The sequence below is a fragment of the Pimephales promelas genome, chromosome 9 (genome assembly GCF_988280905.1).
Source record: "Pimephales promelas chromosome 9, fPimPro1.hap1.1, whole genome shotgun sequence".
Lineage (NCBI taxonomy): Eukaryota > Metazoa > Chordata > Actinopteri > Cypriniformes > Leuciscidae > Pimephales > Pimephales promelas.
In genome coordinates, this window is record NC_142777.1 from 5,335,681 (window position 1) to 5,353,399 (window position 17,719).

Consider the following 17,719-nt stretch of genomic DNA (forward strand, 5'->3'; position numbering starts at 1 on the left):
AGCCCGTTATCAGCTGTCAATCAAAGTGAACTGCCCTTATTTGTCATACATTTTATATCTAAATATGATCTAAACTAACAAGTTAGAAAAAAATGCACCTCCCTCACAGTTGTCAGGCATGCGGAACATATTGAAGATTACAATAAAAGTCCATGGGACCAAACTGTAAACATATGAATGTATGCTGTGAAAACGGACATTATAACATGACGTCTATGGAGATTTGCTCCCTTTTGGGACCGGCCTCTAGTGGATTTTAGATGTATTGCAGTTTTTCGCACTTCCGGGTAGGCTTCATCTTTCAGATTAGAATGTTGCCGCTTGGTTTTGAATCATGGATTTTATTGGCAGTGTGGTCTCAGATTTATGGATATTGTCGTATATAGAGGGAATGTGTTGACGTCACTTTCGCGCCAGAACAACCCCCCTCAGCCTGACTGAGTGGCAAAAGATCTGCTGCATGACTGGATTTAATAGGGGAAACTGCGAAAATGCGACTAAAACAAACAATTTTATCAATTTAAACTAAAGTTTGGACTCAATATACTGTAGTGTTCCTTACAACTTACTAAATATCCAGTGATCCGTGGATATTGACATGCAGCCAGGAATCGTGTTGCCTGATATTTATGTTTGCCTGATTTCCACACCGGGGAAATAAAAGCAATATAGACCTAAACATAAAGCAAATTTGCCTGTGAACGCTTTATATAAATACAATATAGGTCTAAATCCAGCTGATCACTTATATCAGTGTTATATATAGACTTTTTATGGTCAGTGTTTATTAAAAAACATCCAATAATGCAGAATATGCAATGATACATATTTAATTGATGAGTTGTTAATATATATAACAATTCAAAAATATATGGGTATGGTTTTACAGCTTAATTCAGCATATTGACACAAAATGATAACTGCAAATCCGCTGTTCGCTGACTGGAGTCCAGTTGTTTCTGTGAATTGCAGCTGTCCATTTGCTCCTCTTTCTATCGCAGTCTGTAAAAATATACCTCTGATTTTTTTTTGTCAAATCTAGTTGTACAGTCAATCGCAAAGCTCTTTCCCACTTTATATGTGATTTTCGCAGCATTCACACTGAAAACAAATACCGCTCAGTCTTTTTGCCACTCACTGTGAGTAACTGCAGGCACTCCGGCCGACGGTGACATCACGCGCATACCCTCTATAAATATACAGTGAAACTGTTTTATTAGCAACTAAATTACGTGACGTTGAATTCAATTTGATATAGCTGCCAGTAGCACATAACCTTACATAAGGAATGGAATGTGACAATTTAGTACTTGAATGTTTGTTGCTGTATTTTAAAGGCGAATTCTGTAATAAATTCTGAATTCTCATTTTCTTCTATATTTTCAGGTAGTTCACAGGACCTATTTCCAAGGAATGAAGTGTCTTTTCCGTATTTGCTTCTTCCCAAAGGACCCTGCTGACTTACTGAGGAGAGACCCCGCAGCATTTGAGTACCTCTACATACAGGTGGATTTATTCATGAGACTTTTAGTCCCGAGTCAAAGAATGTTCACATAGTATATGTGTCTGATATTAGTATAAAGTTTTTTGATCTATCGTTTGTTCTGAATTCCCACAGAGCCGCAATGACGTCATTAAAGAGCGATATGGAATGGATTGGAAGTCCGACGTTACACTTAGGTTGGCAGCCCTTCACATCTACATCACTGTGTCCATTGCGAGACCCAATCAGAAGATTTCTCTAAAGCACGTTGAGTAAGTCTTAAAACGTGCATGAATTTTGAATAATGACAGAATTTTCGTGTTAGCCTTCTTTTTCCAAAGAAACACAAGTGGTAACAAGTGGATAAGCTGTTATCCATCAGTGGCAGATGATGCTGATAAAACCAAGGTCTTGTAGCTGGTTGCATGCTTTAAACCTGCATAATTTTATTTAGGAAAGAATGGGGTTTGGAACCTTTCCTTCCTTTGACTCTGTTGCCAACCGTCAAAGAGAAAAACGTCTGCAAGACTCTCTCACAGCTGTTGAAGACATATCAGCATCCTCCACCAGCTGGTAACAAGGTATATCTGCTTACTAAGAATATTTGTGTCAAATAAATCTGAAATAGAAGGCTTTCTTCTCAAATGTGACTTAATAAACATGTCACAAAGAAGCCATTTGTCATCTAATTCAGAATGTAGTTGTTTTAGTATTTGTGTTAATTTTATGGCCAAAGAGCATATCTGATGTGTGCAATTCATTTCTATATGCTGATCATTTAGCCATCGCACACCTTATAGCAGCGAAACATTGCCCTCTGCTGGCTAGAATATCACTCTCTGTGCACTTAGCACAACTCACCAGTTTTATTTTCTCTTCATCCATGCAGGTTTCTTCTATTCAAGGAAAACTACAGTATATGCGTGTCTTGAATGACCTCCCGCCATTTGGAGGCTTCTTGTTTCACACAGTTGGCTTGGTAACATAGCGTCTCAACCAATAATCAAGACTGTACAAATAATCTTTCCACTTTTGCACTAATTTGAAAGATTTACGAAAATGTTTTAATATCTTATTAGATAAAAAAAAGCCTGTACTTTTTCAATTTCTGATTCTTTTCTTTTTCTATTGAAAGGATGAGAAGCAGTCAGCCACTACATTGTTGGTTGGGCCGAGACACGGTATCAGTCATGTAATTGACCTGAAGAACAACCTAACAACTGTCTTAGCAGAGTTCAGCCGAGTGGCCAAAGTCCAGCTCTTTAGAGAGCATCATGGGGTAGCCCGTGTTGAAGTTGTTATTCTGGAAGCAAAGGTGTGAAAAAATGCAGAAAGCTGAATGAATTTATATTATAGTGTGTTAACCCTATGGTCATTTTGTGTGTGAGAGAAAAACAGTGACTTCGTTTACATGCAGCCAATAACCCATTCAAAACCGGGATATTAGCAATAACCCGGCCGCGAACAGCCATGTAAACACCGTCAAAAACCCGAATATGCTCATATCCCAGATTTTAAAAACCGGGATATTATACATGGGGTACCCCTTTTCTAACCAGAATTTTTGGTCATGTAAACACGTATCGGCATATCCCCATAGTGATTTGTGTTCTGCGCAGTGTTGTAGTACTCGAGACTCGGACTCGGTCTCGAGACCATATTTTAATGGTCTTGGTCTTGTCATTGACTCGTGTGCATTTGGACTCGGAATTGACTCGTACTCGAACATTTTTTTTTTAGGACTCGGACTTATTCCCGAGTCCACTCTTGTTCAATTAAAAATATTTTTCATGATTATTAATGTATGTTAATAAAACATTTCTTTAAATTGATTGACACGCCCAGTGATTGGTGATTTTCTAGTGCGCAACTGCGCATGACAATATGTAATAAAATTGCTTTTAACACCACCTACTATGTGGCCTTTTTACCCTAAACTGTTAATATTTTTTAAACTCTAAGTAAATTCAGTAAAAAAAAAAAAAAAGGATTTCTCTAAGTAAATAAAAGTAAATTAGGTAATCAACCCTCACTGGTCTCGGTCTCGACTCGGACTCGACCATCTCTGGTCTCGGACTCGACTCGGACTCGACTCTCTATGGACTCGGTCTTGATTCGGACTCGACTCTCTCTGGTCTCGGTGTCGACTCGGACTCGAGTGAGGTGGTCTCGACTACAACACTTCTGCGCATGTTCTATTTGCAAAGAATCTTGGTCTTTTGAGTAGAGAAACTTCTCGACGCGTACAAAAATCCGCGCGCAGTATACTGGAAGTAAACATGGCGAGACCAGGTGAGACGCAGCACAGCATACTTTTGGAGCGAGGTCAGTAACGTTACCAGCATCAAAACGCAAACAAAGGCGATCGCTATCTCCCCTGAAATATTCATTATCCGCGTGATGCTGTTGTTGTTGTCTTTGGATACAGGAAGAAGAATCGGAAATGACGCATATTGCGTCTTAAGGTTGTCCGTACGTCTAGACGCTAACCGCGCGTTGCCGATTACATTGGGATATTGCAATTCCATGTATACAGGAGAAACTCTCTCTGCTCACGCATGTAAACGGGTCATTCCTAATGTTTCAGAAACCCGAATAGTGAACACGACCATAACCCGAATATTGGCTGCATGTAAACGTAGTCAGTATTGCAATATGTCAGACTGATCTCATGAAGTAGCGTGTATATGACACGCCAATTCGTATTTCCATTTTTGGCATGCTATCAAGACGCATAATCGCCTTTCAGCGTGTTTATGAACGCCGTTGACTTAACGTTATATAAATATATGACTTACCTCAACCCCGTCCCTAAACCTAACCGTCACTGGGGTTAATGGCATTTATGACTGTTCCCTTACCATCCTAGGTAAAAAAAAGATATGACTTACCTCAACCCCGTCCCTAAACTTAACCGTCACTGGGGTTAATGGCATTTATGACTGGAGATTTGGACTGCGTGTACAGACACGCGGAATGACGCGGACGTTAATGGCGTAGACATATACGCATACACGCGGATACACGCGGATAGCTCAAAATGCGTAGAGATAACACGTCACCTGACTCGAAAGTGGCGTATATGTTTACGCAAAAGTCATGATGTCATGTTGAATATGTGACATTCTAAAATGTAATACTAAACTAATATATTTTTCCATACTAATTATTGTAGCCCTTGGTCTTGTTAATGGAGTGGCCAGATGCATCAAACTTTGCCTGTTTGATATCTGGCTATTACAAGCTATTTGTGGACCCTAAAAGGACAATCTACTGCAGGATACCTGGTCAGCCTTATATGATCAAGGCAGGTATGTTAGAAATGATATTGTTGCAATTTCATTAAAATATATATATAAAAAGTCATTGCATATCATTTTCTGAAAGTGCATTTGCTTTGCTTTCATCTTTCAATGACAAGCGGAACTAAAATATGTTGCGTTACATATGCAGCTTGGGACATTTCAAAGCAAAATAGGTGTAATAATGGTGAGAACATGCCCATGGAGGCATCTTAAATAAATGCTGGTCATTAACTTTTTTCTAATAGTGAGAAAAATCAATCAATAAATCATGACATGAATTAATCAGATTGCTTCCAAAAGGAATTTCTGATTATTGTAAAGATTTATCATGGCAATCATTCATAATTCCAGCTTGACCTCTCCATCTTCTTGAGCTCTCCACCTTCATCTTGAGTCAGTTCATGTGAATGTGATGAAAATTCTGATCTAGATAAATTCATATATCTGAAAGTTCATTATATATATTATATTGTATTAAAAATCCATGTCCTGGATGTTGACATCTCCTGTGGTCTGCAAAAGAGAAAGATCACAGCATACCATCACATCCCACAAGGCTTTTTTTCATCTCTGAGAACTCAACAGATTCACGTTTGTCATCTGGACTCATTCACATCCATCATGTTTTCTACTCGTTCAACCACTCAGACAGTTCTGTCCTTTAGATTCCAGAAGCTCCCATGCCCAATTACGCTCCGGAGCCACTGTGTTAAGTGGGAGTCGTCGCGAAGAGAGAGAGGGGGCGTCGAGAGAGGCAACACAGAAGACATCAGCGTCACCCATATCTCAGCACCTTGGCCTGTGTCACATCCATTTAAAAGAGCAACAACAGATGCAAGAGCTTCAGATACAGGCAGAGCAGGAGCTTGACATTAATGAGAACCTTATCTCACAGGTACAGAGTCGCTTGCGCACAAAGTCTGACCCCACTCTAAAGAGCACTGAATCCGTGCCGGGAGAAGATGGTCCGACTGATGACAGTTCAAGCTTCAGGAACAGAGCGAAAACAATGGAGCCTAAACAGAGGTTTTTCTGTGACTCCTGCAAGGCAAAACTCCAAGCTGAAGGTTTGATTTCGGACACTGGGGAGGCTGGAAGACTCATTTTGCAGCAGTGCAAAAATGCATGTGCTACTCGCGAAGGAGGTGCTGTTGATCTCATTGCCTTACCACTACCTGGGAATGAGGAAGATGAAGAGCTAGATGATGGAGCAGGAAAGCTGCAGCCTCCCCCTCCTGGCATAGCAGCTCCACCCCCAGGGTTTCGTGATAACAGCTCTGACGAAGATGACCCGAAAAAGGGTCGGAAAGGAATCAAAGCCTCTGCTGCTGTGGCAAAGGGTCAAGAGGAAGTTCCTGTAACACTGATTGATAATGTGACCACTAGGACAGTTCAAGACCATGCTCAGGAGTTAGATGATGCATTAGTATCCACCCTCCAGGCACTGGAAGCACTAGCTGCATCGGAGGATTACCCACACCATCACCAGCAGACACCACAGACAGCAGGTGGACATATGTACTATTAAAGTGCTGGTTCTTTACCATGTCTATGAGTAAATTAAACTTTTGAAAGTCAAGCAAATTAGAAAATCATAAGTATTCATTTAAAATGAGTGGTTTGTGCTCTTATTGTGATAAATTATCTTCAAATTATAGTAGACTAACATATAAAGCTAGACAGTCCCAAAACAAGCATCAATGCAGTGTCAATGCAAACTACTCCTCCACAACAAAACAACAGAGGAGTTGTGCATTAACAACATTTTTAGATTAGTTTAATATTTACTTTTGTTAGAACAACAAGTATTTTGTATCTGTAATTTTGCTTACCTGAAGAGCTTACGTGATTTCTTACAAGCATGGTTGTGTTTTGTTTCTGTTCCCTTACAGGGTTGATTGTGCTTGCTGCCATAACCCCTGAATCATCCCTAGACTCTGGACATGAGACAAATTCATCAGAGCTAACTGATGTGTCTGAGATGGTGTCTGCCATGAAGCAGCATCAGAACCAGGCTTATCTATTTGCCCACCACATCAACAAAGAGCGACTTTTCAGTCGACGAGACTTCCCCTTGTCAATCCCTGGCTGTACAACACAAGCAATTGGGGGAGGGGCTTTTTCAATGAGTCAGATCCGTGGTGGGTGTCCACCAAAGCCTGTGATCTTAAGTAAGACAGTGCCCTCGAAAGTTTGTCCCAGTCAAGAAATTATTCCCTCTGACAGCTCTGTGGAGCAGGGGAAGAGCCATGAAGCAAAAAGTAAGAAGGATATAGAAACATCAGAAAAAGACCCTGTAAAAGAGTGTTTGGAAGAGTCTGAACAACAGGCATCTGAAGAACTTAAAGCATCAGAACAAGTTTGTGCTCCCCAAGTCAACACAGATCAATTGCCTCTTGCTAGTAAAGAAAAACCAAGCTCTATTACCTCAGAAGGTGTCCAGGAAAAAGACTCTGGTACAGTTACCCTAGAAACTACCAGTATAGCCTTACCGGTTCTCTTGCCTGTGGACAAAACTGCATCTGCAAAAATTTGTTCAACAAATATGTGCCAAGATGCCGAGAATGCCTCTCTAAGTGAGACCACTAAGCCTTCAAGTTCAAAGGGCCTTCTGCCAGCTTCTGACTTGTTCTGCACATGTCCAGTACGACCAGAGCCTGGCCCACAGGTGCGTCTAAAAGATCCACAGGCCCCAAAAGTGGTAGTGTTTCACTCGTCTCCGACAGACGATGAGCGTCTCCGTGCCAAAGGACTTCAGTTAGCTATCAACAAAGAGAACACAGAGAAGACACCTGATGCAAGCTTGGTGAAGCCCAGCACCCTGCCTCCTACTAAGTACTCACCAGTTATGCCCGTTAAAGCAGAAGAGAAAGAGATGTCAGAGGCAAAGGCAGAGAACTCCCAGAGTAAAGCCCCTGTCGAACCACAGAAAACTCCTAAAAGTGTGCCTGTTCTGGTAGACCCAACACACGTCTTAAGTTGTGTGGAAAAGGGTGCGACTATCCCAGGAGCTGAGTACAAGAAACAGGCCAATAACAAAGCCAAATCCCAGCGTAGTACTCCATTCCTGAGTTTTAGGAACTTAATTTCAGCCACTTTTCCAGCACGTTTGCGCAGAGAGACAGATGAGCGTCGTGCACAGCTTCAAAAAGTCAGGCAGTACGAGCTAGAGTTCCTGGAGGAACTTCTAAAACCTAAAACATCACAAGGAGAGTTCATTCCACAGGGATCCTCTCCCGTTCCATCATTTACCCCTTGTGCCTGCCAACTGCGCACAAGTCCTGTACAGAAAGTTCCTGGGATCTCAAGAGAACAGCGACGCAGCTGCGACTGTAAGAGAATGTGCCGCGGAATGCGTCTCCCAGATACAGCGGTTGGTTCTGCGACTGATCAGAGAGGAAGAGAGAGGGCAATCTCTAAAACGCCCCCAGCAATTCCGAAGTCTCCACATGCTCAAGGAGAATTACGGAAACCTCAAACTTTGGAAATCAAAACCACTCGAATCCGCTCCACAAGCCTTGAGTCTAGGGAACCCAGAGATACAACTACATCATGCTTGCCTACTTGTAACACCCATTCAGAATGCATGAGTGCGCCACAATATAAAAAGCTACAAAGGAGATATAGTATAGGGGAGATTGATAATAATGACAGCACTCCCCTATATGCTGAGGTTAAAACTACAAAAGCAAAGAGCCTTGAGAAAGAAATGGAAAGAGTGAGGGCCACTGGACTTAGACTTCCGACCCCTGTGGAGCCTGTACATAGTAAAGATGGGGATGTAAAGAAAAAAGGGATATTTTTTATTCAGGGAGAAGAGCTTATTCAGGAAAGTCGTGAGGGTACTGCTGAGGTTCTAGGGTTGCCAAGTGAGGATACCGAGGACAGAGAAAAATGTTGCTCTTTCTGCTTCTGTTATCGCAAATGTGAAGCTGCTGATGAGAGCAGTGAGAAAGATGAACTGTCTTATTCCATCCCCTTGCAGGTTTTGCCTGGAATGCATCTAGATTCAAGGGCAATGCCCGTAGTCAGCAAAACTCTCCAGGTACTTCATGCAGAGGATTGCAGTGGGGAAGAGGAGGAGGAGGAGGAGGAAGAAGAAGAGGAGCCACAAACACAGAGGATTGATCTGAGGGCCAGTGGGAACCTGGAAACTAGTTTGGCAAGAGTACAATCCTTGCAGGGAAAAATATTCTCGCTACCTGATGGATTCCTAAATGCACAACTTGATGCCAATGAACTGCTCTCAATTTTAAGGCAGTGTGCCATTAGTCCCCAAATAGAGGGGGAACCTCGTATCCCCCCTGCAAGACTGGCAGAGTACAAGCAAGAACTTGCAGTCCGTTTTAAAGAGTTCAGGGCATCATGTAGACGAGTGGCAAGTGTTGAGAAAAGTCCCTCACGAATGCTAAGTGCCGTCACAGCTAGCTTCCAGGTGCTGTGTAACCTTACTCATACATTCATTCGGCTGGTCAGGAGTGTACGATCTGAAACTCAAAAATTACAGCTTTTACGCAAGGTAGAGGAGGTAGCTGTCAACTACACCCTTCTTCTTCGGGCTGCTGAGGAGGCAATGGGACATTCTAGTAGCCTCCCTAATAAGAGTGCAAGTCCTCAGCTCCATACATCCACTAACATGGGTTCTCTTAATCGCTCAATCAAAACCTTGGCCAGCAAGTAATGACTCATTTACACGGGATTTTGGGGCAGGCCGGAAAGACAGCTGCTCAACACTCTGGCAGGAATCTCTTCGGGTCATTCATTGGTTTACATTTTTACTCGCCTTTCTTTTCACTGCCTGCTAAATTCCATAACTGCATAACTATCTACTGTTATACGTTTATGAATATTGTGCCAACTTGTACTCCTCACAAAGTATCTTTGACATTATATGTGCACAGAATTGAAAAAGAAAAAAAAAATACTACTGATCCTGTGCTTTATGGGTGATCAACAGGGCTGTTCACTCTCATGTCCTTAGAGAAAGGGTACTGTGAAATGGACTTAGTTTTTGTATGTTTAGTTGTTCCTATATCTAAATCAAAAATTACATTGGGAAGGGCTGGTAGGGATAGGGCCTTAGTTATTTTGTGTCCTAAGAATGGTTTCTATAATATATTATGGGAAAAATTATATTATCACTATTGCAATTACTGTAGACAGTATAGCTACATAATCTAAAAAAATAAAATCACAGAAAAAGTAATGCTAACAGATTTTGTAAATTAGATAGAGAGAGAAATGGTAATTTGTTAATGTGCTTGCTTTTCAATTTTGTTTGTTGTGACATGAAATACTCCCTTTTCACAATATCATATTCACAATGTCTGAATTTGTATCTCTGCAAGGGTCTGAATTGACACTTTTTTAAATTAATATTCATGAACACAAGAGCCCACTAACAAGATAGAGGAAGGAAACACCTGCCCAGGGTAGACAATGTAGCAAATTCAAATTCACCAGAATATTAATTGAAAGGATACAGTGGTTGATCTAAGACCAAAATGAAAAAGGGCGCTCCTGTTTTCTAATGCACAATAAATAAATAAATAAATTTTCACTCTCACACCCACGTAGTCATCCGGCTCCATACCTCATACATGTAGATGCAAAACGTTTTTTTTTTTTTTTTTTTTGTATTGGAGGAGTGGGCTGTGTTCTTAATAGCCTCATAATTTTGTGCAATCACTAAGCAAATGCTTGCGTATATAATTTACTTTTTTTTTTCACATATAGCATATATATAAGTACACAGATAACCAATGTTTCACAATATTTTTTTTGAATATTGCTTTAATGTTTTTCTTCTCTCCGATAATTTGAAATGTCTTATTGTAGGAAATTTTATTTTTTAATTTTCATGTGATGTTATTCATTGTGCACTCCTGAGAACATTATCCCTCCACCCTCACCTTAACACACCCACACAGAATAGTTTTATATGTATTTTAATAAAACCAACTGCTGTCTTATGTCTGAAAACTTTTCTGTCTCCTCTTCCAATCTAGGACATAAATGGTTAAACTGTGGTCTTATAATCCATATACGGCTCTACTTTGAAGTTTAAACCATTAACATCTCATTGTTTTGGTGTCTTGCATGTTAGCCCTTCTTTAAAATAGAATTTAAATGAAGTGGGCTCTGTCAAGCCAGCACCCGAAAGACTGTTTAATGCTAGATTTAGATTAACTTTAAAAGGTCACCAATAGAACAGACAGAATGTTTTACAATATTTCCATATAAAAGTATAATTATTCTATGCTCAACTTAACAAAAAAATATTGTAAGGAACATATTTGTGAAGCTTAAAATCATTTTTCAGAATAACTAACATTGCATATATTTATCAAAATACTTTTTTTTTTAGAAAAGAGAAATCACAACATGTATCTTATGATTTATAGAAGTATATACCAGAGACAAATTAATAGTAACTATATTTTAGAGTATAATAAAGCACGGAACCTGTTTATTTTTATAAAATACATTACAGTAAACAATATCATCATGTTTATACATGTTTTTATTTTTTAAACATATTTTCTGTCAAAGACTAGTTGCATTGCCAAAATGAGATTTGTCCCTATGCTTCATTTTTGTTGTATGTGGTCATATTCAGTTCTTTGAGTTCTTGTCAGTGTTTTTGCTTCACTGTGGTCTTTTTGTGTGTAAGGTCATGTTTAAAGCAATAAAGAGTATTAAAAGTAACATTTTCAGCATAGTTTTGGCTATGAATCCACTGGTTGAGTTCATAATGTGCGCTCTGAAAAAATATTATTCATATATTGATATTGACTTACACCCTTATCCAACCCGGTCTCATCCCAAGACGTTATATAACTGACGTTTTGGGACGTCTTTTGACCATACGTCAATATTCGCCTTTTTAGGGCCCCCTTAAACGTCGGTACATGAGGTTATGGGATCCTAACTCTACCCCAGACCTAAACCTAACCCTAAACCTACCCCGTCACCTAACTGACGTTAAAGGTAAAGCGTCAGTTGTATGACGGCCCGGGATCGCCATCTACCGACGTTTAAGGGAGCCCTAAAAAGGCGGATATTGACGTATGGTCAAAAGACGTCCCAAGACGTCAGTTATATGACTTTTTGGGATGAGACTGTGTTACCTTATCAGTCGGTAACACTATGAAAAGTATACCGCAGCAAAGCACTTATCCTTTGTAAACTATTAAAATCAATGCATAGTTTATAAATTGTAGTTTGTATATTGTTATTACATTATTAATAGTAGGGCTGACCCCAACTAAAGATTTTTCGAGTCAACTATTAGTCGTTTTTTTAAGCTTTAATCAACTAATTGCACGTTTATAATAATTTAATTATTTAAATATATACTGAGGAGAATAGTAAACCATAATGAGCGTTTAAAATATAGCCTATCCCGCAATCAAACGCACACATAAAGCTTGCCACAAAGCACCAGCAAAAGTAATGATTATGAATGAGTGGGAAAAAATAGCAAGGAGACATTTGACATTATTTATTAATAAATGAGTTCCCAATCGGTCAGTCATTACAACGTAGGTCATGACTGTCCAATAGGAATCTCGCTAGAGAGGCCAATCTACTTCGAGTAAAACTAAAATAAGCCAATTCACATTGTTGTGCAATAATTTGAATTAGCTGTGCAGCCTCGCAGCACGGGTATTTAAAGAGCAGCTGTTGCGATTGCACACTAGCTTTTTGCTTCGGAGCCAAGTACTTCGTATGCTGACTGCACAGAGTGAAGATGCAAGCCTCTTTTGGATCTCTCCAATTTGGTGCGAACGTAAGAGTACAGCAGCTGTTTTCACAGCTGGTAAGACCAGCGAGAGAGAACAGCACACAGACATGTGCACATTCCTGTCTGTGTTCACGGTGACCGTTCCCCTGCGTGCTTCAGCACCAAGGAGGGAAGTCCCTAAAAGAGCTTACACAGACAATTTGAGCTCGAGTGGAACCCTCCACTGTGTCCCGAGCCCTCGAGGCTGGACGATTGGTATCTCGGTGTGGTGCATGCTGGTTCTCAGCAACCTACCCCAGTACCTTTCTTCCCGGAGGTGCATGAGGAGCTCACAGGGACGTGGACTCTCTAACTGCCAGAAACCGTCTCAGTGGCCACTCCTCCCTCACTGTTCTTGATGGTGGGGCAGCTAAGGGATATACGCGTGTCCTGCCAGTAGAGCGGGCCGCTGCAATGCAGCTGTGCCCTAACTCCACTCGGCGCAGAGAACTGTGTCTTCCTCCCAGGCCTGTAGGTACTCGTCAGACCTATTCGACGAGGCTTACAAAGCCTGTGGGGAAGCTGCCTCTGCCATGCACGCCATGGCGTTGCTGCAGGTCCATCAGGCCAAGGCACTGAAGGTCCTGCATGAGGGTGGTCAGAACTTTGTGCCACCACGGACCTCACGCTTGGTGCGACGAAGGTCACCGTGCGGTCAGTGGGTCGTGTGATGTCCACCTTGGTGGTTCAGAAACGCCATCTCTGACTGTGTCTGGCCAACATGCGGGAGACCAACAAGCTCCGGTTCCTTAACTTCCCTGTGTCCCAGACCGGCCTCTTCGGCGACGCAGTCGAGAACTTCGCCGAGCAGTTCTCGGCTGTACAGAAGCAGACAGAGGCAATCAAATACATTCAGCTGCGGCAGTCAGCTGCTGCCTCTACCCCACCGCCCGTGGCTCCTCAGTCTGCTCGCCGCCGGGGGCATCCTCCTGCACCTGCCCCTGCTCCCGCGCCGCAGCAGCAGCCTCCACCTAAACGGCGCCGTGTAGCCAGTCGCAGGCAGGCCACCCCGCCCGTCCAGGCCCCTGGCAAGATGGGAGGCAAAGCCAGAGGTAGACGGCCCCAGGACGGGCGACCCGGAGATGGATGGAAATGCTTTCCAGGAGATGGTGACTGCACCACTCCTTCCCGGAAGAGGGCCGGGTGGAAAATCTTCTGTTTGTGTTCCATCGCTGGCCTCAAATACCAGCGGTACCCAAATTTTCAATAAAAGAGCAGTTTCCTTCATCTCTGGGTCTGAAGAGGGCCCAGAGAGCAGTGGGAGGAGAGAATCCTCACCGCTCTCATCCGCCTCTTCTATTGCCAGCGGGCAACAGTGTGCGGTCCGAGAACTCCACTGAGCCGCCTCCTGCACCTCCTGCTCCGTGGAACCAGGTAAGTGTTGCAGAGCAAACTCAGACCCCGCTACAGGCCGCCTCCCAGAGAGAGCCTCCCGAGCCACATCCCTGTGTTCCACCTCGCTGCCCCACTCCGGGTACCCCACAACGCAACCAAATACAAAAATGCACTGCAAATTCTCCCAACTCAACAAAATACAGAAACACACTTCAAATACTCACAACGCAGCCAAATACAGAAACACACTGCAAATACTCACAACGAAACCAAATATAGAAACATGCTCAAAATACTCACAACACAACCAAATACAGAAACGCACTGCAAATAGTCACAATGCAGCCAAATACAGAAACACACTGCAAATACTCCCAACAGCTCGTTCAGTCCATATCTTTACTTTTAGTTGCCGTTTGACTGTTATTGTGGCTTTTCGGTTCTCATCTCGCTCAATCGCACTCTTCATAAACTTCAAGTCTTTTCCCACACTTCCTCTTCCCCCTTTTCCATCAATCTACTCCTCCTTTTATGTGATAACCTCATTTCCTTTCCCCCCCCTTAGCAACGGAAATGGGCGGAGACAGTCATTAATTAATCATTATTTTTTTTTTTGTTGTTGAAATGTTTCATTTTCGCCACAAACGCAACCAAATAAAGAAACACACTGGACATACTCACAACGCAACCAAATTCAGAAACATACTGCAAATACTCACAACACAACCAAATACAGAAACACCCTACAAATACTCACAACGCAATCAAATACAGAAACATGCTTCAAATACTCACAGCGCAATATATTACAGAAACACACTGCAAATACTCAAAACGCATACACGATTAGGATGTTAAAATAAACAAAAAACTCACTTTTCAAGTCAACAACACACTGACGAGTAAACAATAAGCAGTCCCAGCCAGGTTTGTCACTTCAGGTCCCCTTGAAACATTTCTGTGGTATTTGCGGTATTGCTGTAGTTGGTTGCTTTGTGAGTATTTGCAGCACATATTTTGTTAAACTGATTTCTTAATTTGCTGATGTTTTTTCTATTTGCATGTGTTTCGCAGCGCATTGAGCTCTATCGACCACCAATTACCATTAATTAAGTGCTTTAAACCTATTCTATTGGACATTAACTATGTTTTAAATCGGAATGATCTCATTGTTTATACGTATATAATTGAATTTTGTAACATTTACAGGTTACAATTTTTGTATGTTTGGATAGATGCTGAAACACAAAGCACAAAAATACAAATACATTGAGTCAAAACATGACCATTTTCCTAATATGCTGTTGGTCCTTCGTGTGCCAAAAACAACGCCGACCTGCAGATGCCTGGACTCTACAAGACCCCAGAAGGTGTCCTGTAGTTCCCTTTCGTTGTCACTCCGAGTTACGATGAATGGGGCTCGCTTAGAAGCCTATCATCTTCAAAAGAAATAAAATGAGCCAATGGCAAGGAAACGCCATGGATCTGAGGAATTTGCATGGCGTAACTCCACCCCACCGCGTGGGTATAACGCCGGCAATATCCAGATATGTTTTCGCTTCAGAGCCAAGAAGTTCTCTTCACTCCTGCAGCCTATTCTCTGACTATCTTCGAGAATCTTCTAGACAAGCAGCTTGAAGTCGGTGTTGGTGTGATGGTGAGTTCCAGCGAGTTTCACATTCCTGCCTGCTGAACTGAACAGCGTGTATGTTTCCCGCTGGGCGCTTGAGCACTGTTGCAAGCTTTTCTCTCACAAAAAGAGTGTGCACGTGGCACATCTTTCTAAAGACGATCTGCTCCTGTATTTCTGAGTGCGTTATTCTGATAGGTATTCACACGTAATACTTCGGCGATGGCAGATCTGGCACTAAACCAACGAAATATCCTCGGTCCACACCCTGTCTTTCACATTGCAACCTGCGCGGTTCCGAATGAGTTCACCGGCAGGCCCGCGATCTCATTCGGTCCCCCAGCTGATGAAATCATGTATATCGCCGCATCACAAGGTGAGCTGGAGTCCTTTGGAGATGATGGCTCGTCTGTGCTGCCATCCTCGGGTGCACTAGCATAACAAGTCTGATCCAAAGTTGACAGCCATGCTTTCCCGGGCTGCATCTGCGCGGATGGCAGCCTCGTCACTCTCGTCCCCCTTTGTCACCAGACCCCTGACAGAGCAGGCCCCCATGGAACGCTGGTCCTTTGCCGGCCTCCTTTGTCAGGACGTGGCTAATGACCGTGCCATCCATGTCTGGTCCGGACATTCCACCTTGCTGCACCACCGAGAGTCTGAGGTTCACTTGACCCCGCTGGTACAGTCCATGGGAGCCTGGTTAGAGCTTACCTACCTGTCCAGCTGGGTCATCCGAACCATCACGTTCGACTAAGCGATTCAGTTCACACAGTCTCCTCCCTGCTTCAGAAGATTCCGCTTCACTAATATTCTCACATGATCCTGAGACCCCCGCCTGGATATGTGCCCAAGGTTCCCACCACTCCTTTCGGGACCAGGTGGTGAACCTGCAAGCGCTGCCCCTGGAGGAGGCAGACCCAGCCTTTGCATTGCTCTGTCAGTACGTGCTCTCCAGAGGTGTAGTGGTAAAAAAAGAGGTGGGTAAACTATAAATTCTGGTGGACCACAACATGGTCATCCGATAAGGTGGGCCACTGCCTACCGGTGTATGTGTATGCTGATGACATTGCTACAGGCTATCATTTGATGGTACTACCAAGGGTACCACTGGTTGTTCCCTCATCATAGGTCACACAATCACTATTCAATTCATACATTAATATGAGTTCTTGTTAAAGAGACCCAAGAAGGAATAATATGGTTGAAATTAAGGCTGGGCGATAAAACGATAACGATATGTATCGCAATAGACACGTGATCCATATCAATAAAAAATGTGTTCGATTAAACGTTCAATATTTTTTTCTTCGTCAGAAAAAAACGCACGTTGCGAAGCAAGTTTGGTTGCATTAACAAAGGCACTCACTCTCTGGTAACCAAGCAACGTAGGGAGTGACACGCTGACAGGATATGTGAAGTGTAATTTAATTGTTTAGTTGGTCTCGCGTTCCATTGAATAACATGGGGAGGCGGGGGTTATGAGCTATACTAGGTCCGGTCACAGGGGGGCGATCGAGACGTTTTGGCTTCACTTTTGAGGGCTTGTGCGGCACGCTTGATCTGCATGGCATGCAGCCTAGAATTGCGAAACATTGGATAATTCGCTCTTTACACGTTTGATGTGAACACAGCATAATGAACAGGCTGCGATGTCAAGATTGCAATGCTGGAGTGTGTGTGTGTGCACGTGAGAGAGAGTAGGCACGTGCGAGATCGAACTTTGTGTGTGTGTGTGTAAGAGAGAGAGTATGAGAGAGAAAGACACAGACACGCGAGAGCGATCGAACAGTGGAGACATAAAAAACATACTCCGTCATTTTGTTAATATAGGACATCATTCAGTCTGCAAAGTGTTGACTTATATTTGTGTAGGCTTATACTCGCAATAAAACACAACATTGTCCTTTTGTCACACTGTATTTCTTGTCAAACTGTAACCTACAACTCTCACACACACACCATTTTAAAATCAAAACATATCCAACCATTTTGTATATATCCAAAACAGTCTGTGTGTTCCATCTTTTGGACATTCATCATATCGCATTGGTTTTCATTTCTTGTCCTCAAAACAGAGCACTAATCTGTTTATTTTTAAGTTACACATTAATAAAGAAAATTAAATGTGTTGGCAGTATTATTTTATACGGAAATCATTTATTTATAATTCGGATGAGAAT

At 42.3% G+C, this 17,719-nt stretch overlaps 1 protein-coding gene across 4 annotated transcripts in view; it reads left to right on the forward strand.

Moving 5' to 3' along the window:
* The window catches only part of frmpd3 (FERM and PDZ domain containing 3), a 221,731-nt gene extending 210,971 nt beyond the window's left edge, over positions 1–10,760 (forward strand). For 3 of the 4 annotated variants that reach the window (XM_089134694.1, XM_089134696.1, XM_089134695.1), the window contains 8 exons: positions 1,387–1,506; positions 1,619–1,755; positions 1,938–2,064; positions 2,373–2,462; positions 2,619–2,798; positions 4,659–4,794; positions 5,454–6,296; positions 6,681–10,760. In XM_089134694.1, the coding sequence (XP_088990820.1) occupies positions 1,387–1,506; positions 1,619–1,755; positions 1,938–2,064; positions 2,373–2,462; positions 2,619–2,798; positions 4,659–4,794; positions 5,454–6,296; positions 6,681–9,469 (4,422 nt within the window). In that variant the 3' untranslated portion in view covers positions 9,470–10,760. The remainder of the gene's footprint in view (positions 1–1,386; positions 1,507–1,618; positions 1,756–1,937; positions 2,065–2,372; positions 2,463–2,618; positions 2,799–4,658; positions 4,795–5,453; positions 6,297–6,680) is intronic. The other variant, XM_089134697.1, reaches the window with a different exon arrangement.
* Positions 10,761–17,719: the final 6,959 nt, after the last annotated feature.